At 41.4% G+C, this 7,419-nt stretch overlaps 2 protein-coding genes across 2 annotated transcripts; both read left to right on the top strand.

Annotated features, from left to right (window-relative positions):
* The first annotated feature begins 1,321 nt into the window (after positions 1 to 1,321).
* On the top strand, positions 1,322 to 3,731 carry LOC121008713 (NXPE family member 4-like). The gene is made up of 3 exons (XM_040441408.1): positions 1,322 to 1,342; positions 2,551 to 3,287; positions 3,659 to 3,731. The coding sequence occupies exons 1-3, from the start codon at positions 1,322 to 1,324 to the stop codon at positions 3,729 to 3,731; spliced, it is 831 nt and encodes a 276-aa protein (XP_040297342.1).
* A 2,960-nt stretch (positions 3,732 to 6,691) lies between these two features.
* Positions 6,692 to 7,168, top strand: LOC121008712 (NXPE family member 2-like). Its single transcript, XM_040441407.1, has one exon. The coding sequence runs from the start codon at positions 6,692 to 6,694 to the stop codon at positions 7,166 to 7,168; it is 477 nt and encodes a 158-aa protein (XP_040297341.1).
* The last annotated feature ends 251 nt before the right edge of the window (positions 7,169 to 7,419 follow it).

The following is a 7,419-nucleotide window of genomic DNA, read 5'->3' as shown; positions in this document are numbered from 1 at the left end:
GAAGGCAAATCATTGAAAGAATAAATTGAAACTTAAAACCTGGAGTAAATCTTTATTGGATCACACAAATACACATTCACACAAACCAAAAAAACACACACCGACCTTCTGACATCATGTCTGACTATGGTGGCTGTGCCACATTGCCCGTCCTGTGGCCTGCCCTTTACCATTATGATTCAGTGAGGAGGATGTGTGTTTATTTTTTTTCTGGTATTCTGTGGTGTGTGTTTGTGATCCCATAAAGATTTGTCCAAGGTTTTCAGATTCAGTTGAAAATGTATTCTGTCAAGGATTTTCCAGCTTCCTCTAATGGTGGCATGGCTTGGCTTCAGTTGATGTATCGTGGTAGAGTGCTTGCTGAGTGCTCAGTGCAGGTAACGTTTTCTGTAAAGTGACAACTCTGAGAGCTTATAGCACTGATCTAGACGTACTACCCATCTGGTGCTGGTGGTGGTGCTGGTGGTGGTGCTGGTGCTGGTGCTGGTGGTGGTGGTGCTGGTGGTGGTGCTGGTGGTGGTGCTGGTGCTGGTGGTGGTGCTGGTGGTGGTGCTGCTCCTGCTGCCAAAACAATCACGGTGAACCAGGAAGTTCTGCAACACAGACAACTTGAACACACTGTGTGACAGACAGTTCCTGACTGGCAAACATCACAGTGAGTGAACCTATAACACAGTCACTGACTGTGTTATAGGTTCACTGACTCACTGTGATGTTTTACAGTCAGGAACTGAAGTGCTCCTTTTTTTGTAGGTACTGTTTAATATTATATAATATATAATATATATTATATGGTAAAACTATTGTAAAACTTATAAACTAACTGCACCAGCCAGGCCAGCACAACAGTTTAATGTTACAGAGACACTGACAGTACTGTTTTAAATAAATACTGTTGTCTGCTGCACTGTTTTGTTCATTCAGACTTTGCTATATGATATGCAGGGAACTTGGTATGATTTGTTTAAATAGCAGATACAAATAAATATTTTTGTGCAATTTCTGACTGATTGAATTAATTTTTTGATGTAAAATTGAAAAACAAGGGGACTTGGGTAATAATCTTGATGCATCGTGATGCATCGCCGAATCGAATCGAATCGTGGACTTGATAATCGTAATCGCATCGAATCGTGAGACGAGTAAAGATGCGCAGCCCTAATCACTATATGGCGGCACACAGAGTACAGACAGCTGGGAGCCACGGGGACTGTTTCTTTCTCTGTACAGCCTCCTGCATACGACTCTGCCATAAGAAAAGCTCCATATTTAACATGACTTTATTGAGGAAATTATTGAGGAATTCACCCTATAAATGACAATGCCCTTAATGATCTGCCAGGTAAGAAAAGAGCTGATATTATATATATTCTAATTATATACCGTATATTCTAATTACATTCATGTACGTATAACCTGGGATGTATGACCTTAAAGACAATGTTTAGCAACGGAGACACGCCAAATACCAGGAATTACACACACGTACGTTTGAGCTCTGGCGTTCCAAGAAGATGAATGGTCCTGCTATAATTTTCCACTTAGAATTTTTTTCACTAAACCTTAGTCAAAAGGCAAATAAACCACCCAGAACAATAAAAACTCATTTTTCCATCACATTATACACGTCTCGTTCTAGCTGCTGGATTGCAGGATGGTCGTAACACCTTGGAAATGAGAAGTGTATAAGATGAAGAAAACAACCATCAGCATCTAGGTTACTCGTCGAAAGTTATCTCAGTGAATGAACATTCCTAGAAAGATCTTGTGTCCCTTGCCTGATATCCACCAATTTTGGTGGGACTGATCTGATCAACCATCTAAAGTTCCTTCTGATTCTCTTTGGATGGCAGATGAGATAAGGATGGGACAGCTGGATCTCAACATGTCCAATCCTTTTGTTCTTGAGGAGAAAAGCTGCCTCCAGAGGAGTTCAGCAGACAATTTCTCTCCTTTCTCCATTTAGAACAGGAGTTTGCCTAAAGTGTATGACCACAGAGTAGATGACATTCAACTTCAGCTTTTGACATGTCTAGCAACGCTAGTGGCTTCCAGTCCACACAGACATTTTACACTACGTTGGTCTTACTGATATCAACACTAGGCTTTGTGACATCTGTAGGGGTTTACAGTCCATAACGCTAACGGTGCCAACAGGTGGACATCTGCCTAAAACTGTTTGAGGAGGTTGATGACTCCACTGGTAGCTTTTGACACAAAGCAGGTCCTACAATAGGTGATATTTACACCAGACATGATGGCATCTCAAGGGGCTTTGAGCCATCTAACCCCAATCTGTTTGTCCTTCATAGAGTCAGCAAAGTTCACAAAGCATATTAAGAAGGTATAACGCTAGGTGATATTTACACCAGACATGGTGGCATCTCAAGGGGCTTTGAGCCATCTAACTCCATTCTATTTATCCTTTATAGAATCAGCAAAGTTCACAAAGCATATTAAGAAAGTATAACGCTAGGTACATCTTAATCCAAGCTGTCATTGTCATCTTTAGTACCATTGTGTCCAAAACTTCTTCTTTCATATTTGCAGGATTCCCTTAGATACTTGATCGGAAACTGTGTTGGTTCTGTGAGGGAAATTAAAATCAACATCCAAAAGAATGAAACAACGCTTCAGCCTCTGAGAAAATATGATCTTCAGTCTGAAATAAATAAAGTCTTTGACAAAATCCAAAAACATATTCCAAATGTTACGTTCACCAACTTTGACAGAAGTACAAGTGGCAAGAACAGTATTGTGTCCATAGTCAACAAAAGAGTACAATACTGTGTTGGAGAAGACCTTGTGGTACAGGTCGATATGTACGATTACCTGGGTAACAGGAAGACCCATGGAGGAGACTTCATAAGATCACGACTCTTTTCTCCAGAGCTTGGGGCTGCTGTGTCTGGCAGGGTGGAAGACTTTCTCAATGGATCCTACCATATCCACTTTCCATTACAATGGGCTGATGACAAAGCCAAGGTCTCTATTAGACTGTGGCATCCTAGTGAAGAAATTGCAGCCCTCTGGAGATCACGGCATGCCAGTCAAGGGGTTCTTGGTTACCATGGAAGATATGAATACCTGGGCAAGCAAGCTATCTCCTACTGTGGCTTTCTGCCAAACGCAGCTGAAGAGGTTTGCGAGTACAAAGATGAGTTCTACGAAGAGGCCTTCTACTGTATTAAACCCAAGGACCTTCCTTGTGAATGTTTAAATAATATGAGAGCTGTGGATCTTTATGTGTCCTACCTCACACCTGGGGAGAAAACACTGTTTCAAAGGTATGAGCAAAAAGTGCTACCTTTTGAAGCAGGACTAAATTGTGCCCATAAAATACTCATCCCAAGTGCCATTCAGCTGTCCAGAATAAGTCAAGGCCAGTCCCTTAGAAATGTGGTTCTTCTTACAAGGTCTTCACTTTGTGATGCTTTTACTGGCACCAACTATATAGGGTTCATTTAATGTACATGGTCTTGTACTCACCCAACCCTTCCATAGGCACATAATTCTCTTTTTCGTACCTCAAGGAGGGGGCACTGCTGGAGCGTACAGTGGGGGCCCTATCCTGACACTCTTCCAGCTCTTCCCCAACAGATTCTTCCCAGTATTGGTAGGACAACAGTTCAGAATGACCCTTTAGTGCCAATTTTAGTCCGAAACGAGTGGAGATAAACAAAATTGATCTGTCCTTGAATGGACATTTTAGACATTTCGATGCAAACTGACAAGGGGACAAATGACTGTTAGTACGATCATTCGTTCCCGTTCAGTTTGCATAACAGATCTGATCACCTGATAAACAAGAGTTTGCCGGCCGGTAGTGAGCCCCGTGTACACTAAGCAATGGTTGAAAACAAGGGTTTATATGAACGTTTGTAGTCATGATCTTCAGGCCATGTAGAAGAACCCTTAGAGCAATGGTTTCCAACCTGTGGCTCTTCAAATTTTTGCTTCAGCTGGACAGTCAAAGATTGGAGACCACCGCTTTCCTGCCATGCCTTTAGAGAACGGGAGTCTTAAAAAGTCTCAAACCAGATTTTTTTTTTATAAAAAACTTTGGCCAGTTTATTCATATTTTATAATTTTTTTTAAATAAATTGTATAAATGGCATCTTAATTTTTTGAAGGTCTAATGTCGGTGTGGAAATGGCCCAAAGTTTGAATCCTATAGTGGTTACAGATTGTAAAAGTAAGTGGTGAGTTACATTTTACCTGTTTTTGTCTTATTTAGTTGCCACTTTGGTTAAATTCTAAAACCACCCAGAAGCCATGAGACTTTTGCACACGAACGTGTGCACCCCATGGCCGTGCCGCGGGCCGCAATGCACGAACACAGTAGGGCAGCCACAGCGGATCGCGGACCCATTCACTTTAATGGGTCCGCGATCCGGCCGTTCCGCAAAAAGATAGGATAGGTTCTATCTTTTTGTGGAACGGAAGTACGGGATGAAACCCCATGGAAGCACTCTGTAGTGCTTCCGTTCCGTGCCTCCGTTCCACACCATTCCGCATGTCCAGATTTGCGGATCCATTGAAGTGAATTGCACTGAACGGTGCCCACGTATTGCGGATCCGCAAAGGCGGTCCATAATACGCCCACGGAGCGCACACCTTCGTTCACACAGCTTTATTTTGAAGCTGAAAAATACAAAGCTGATAGAGAGCTGATTTCTAGTGCTGAGCGAATCGAAGTCCACTTCAATTTCAGGGAAAATTTGATTTGCTGCGAAGCCAAATTTCCATAACGCTTCGTGGTAACAAATCGATTTTCCCTGAAATGGGTTAAAAAATTATAATAAATCCTAATTACATGTTCTGTTTTTTTTTTTACACTGATTTTGAGAAGAGCTGACATCTGCAATAAATAAAATGCTGTGTGAACGTAGCCATAGGATAAAATGACTATTTACACAGTGATCTACACAGTGTGAGGGGGGAAAAAGTGGGAATGTTAAGAGGAAAAAGGAAAAAACTTAAAAGAAAAAAATTATAAAAAACAGTAGTAAATACTAAGTAGAGACAAAAACAATAGAATACACAGGATAAAAACTGTGAAATACAGTAAGTATAAGAAAAATAAAATGAAAAATCTAATACTAAAAAAAATACAATAATCAGAATAAATATTGAGAAAGGTACCTAATAAAAGAAAAAATTATTTCAAACATTTTTTATTTTTTTTTGCCTGTGTGGATATGCACTGTATACGTATATTTCACATGAAGCATATAATTTATAAAACTTGCCAATTGTTTTAAGAGGGTTAAAAATAATACATTTTTCCACGTTCCCCTCTTTGCCATCGCTGTGTGATTACACGGACAATTGTAAGCTGTTATATAAAGTTTTTATAGAATGAGGAACTTCTTTCACCCTTCCCTTGGCAAGCAGAAAGTTCCAGAAAACGCCTTTCTGCCCAATAAAACAGCATTTCCTGGTGGGCACGGACGGATAATGTTTAACCTGGGTGACCCAATATCAAACATATGATGTGGAGATGTTCAAGAGTTGGGATAGATAGACAGATAGATATTAGATAGATAATTAGATAGATATGAGATAGACAGATAGATAGATAGATAGATAGATAGATAGATAGATATTAGATAGATAGATACAGGCTCGGACTGGCCCACAGGGGTACAGTGGAATCCCCCGGTGGGCCCCTGAGCAAGGTGGGCCCGTAGTCTCCCACCCACTGCACAAGTGGCACATATCACATTAGATTTAGTACACTACATACATATATTCAATGTACAGCACCTCAACCAGCCTATGTTCATATAAAAAAAACTTGTTAGATTATTTATTATATTTGAATGTATCCGTACGGTGGGCCCCCAAAATAAATTTTACTGGTGGTCCCTAGGTACCCCAGTCCGACACTGGATAGATAGACATGAGATAGATAATTGATAGACAGACAGACAGAAAGTCCTATTCGAGGTCCACAAGGTTCCCGGTTATCCCACCACAATGTCGTTGTTTCTGCAGTGATGTGAAATGTGCCTCAAAGACATTTATTTTTAACATTTTTTGCTCAGATCATTCAGCCACTTCCAATGTAAAATGTCAGCCGGGGATGAGCTCTCCCTTTCCCAGCGGATACTTCTACAATTACACCTGGCGCCCCGTTTACTGTGACATGACCGTCTATAAGTCGGGGGACGACTTCATTAAAAGTCTGCAGGGGAAGAACCTCTTCCTCATCGGAGATTCCACGTTACGTCAGTACATAGTGCACTTCACCGAGGAGATCAAGAGTAAGTGTCACCCTCGTCACCTTTATCAAAGGAGTTTCAGCTAGGACATTGTCGGTGTCTGATAGGTGTAGGTCCCACCTCTGGGACGAGCACCTATCTTTAGAACGCAGCCGCCCTCCATTCATTCCTATGTGAACGCTGAAAATAGCCGAGCTCTCCCCCAGCTCACACATGTCATCATTAACCTCTTCACTTCTCTAGCCCACCAGGGATCTTTGCTCTAGTCCACCTGGACCTCAGCTGTTCTTTATAAACTGCACCAAACGCAAATAAAATGACATTTATGACATTTAATGAGTAAATACACATTAAGTCTAAATAATTTCTAACCACCTTCTGTTTTGTCTCCATCAGTAGTAAAATATTTCCGTTATCATGAGAGTGGATGGAGTTCATGGGAGAAGACACTTGAAGCTTTTAACATGGATAAGGACATTTATGTTTTCTTCAAAAGGCACGGCTTCCCCCTGGAGAGCTTCTCGTTCTTCTACTCCAAGGAGGACATGTACACGAGTCGTCAGATTGACCAACGTGGTGGGGGGAAGGACACCATCATTGTAATTACCATGGGACAACACTTCAGACAGTTTCCACTAAAACTCTACATTAAACGAGCGATCAACATCCGTAGAGCCGTGGAGCGATTGTTTCTAAGGAGTCCAGATACCAAGGTCATCATCAAGACGGAAAACACCAGAGAATCAACTGCTCCTCAAGAGAGAATTGGTGACTTCAATGGTTATTGCCAGTATCTGGTGCTTAGGGAGGTCTTCCAAGGGATCAACGTGGGCTTCGTGGATGCTTGGGACATGACGGTAGCCTCCTCCACGGAGTCTGTTCACCCTCCGGGATACATATTTGACAGTATAATGAGCATGACGTTCGCCTTTGCTTGTTAATAATCTGATATGAGGGGAAATGTGTGGCCGATCTTCGATACAGTTTTATGAAAGATGGAGCACTGGGTAACAAGCAAAGCCACCAGTCTAATATGGGTTTTACCTTAATTTCTGCCCACATAATACTGTGACACTGCCATATAATGTACTGTAGATACTGTAACACCGCCATATACAGCCTTCATAATAAAACCTCCATATAGTGCCAAAGTTATATGTAGTATTTACAGCCCACATAATACTTCCATATA

The sequence above is a fragment of the Bufo bufo genome, chromosome 7 (genome assembly GCF_905171765.1).
Source record: "Bufo bufo chromosome 7, aBufBuf1.1, whole genome shotgun sequence".
In the NCBI taxonomy this organism is placed as follows: domain Eukaryota; kingdom Metazoa; phylum Chordata; class Amphibia; order Anura; family Bufonidae; genus Bufo; species Bufo bufo.
Note: the sequence above shows the minus strand (reverse complement) of the source record. Positions and strands in the feature narration are given on the sequence as shown.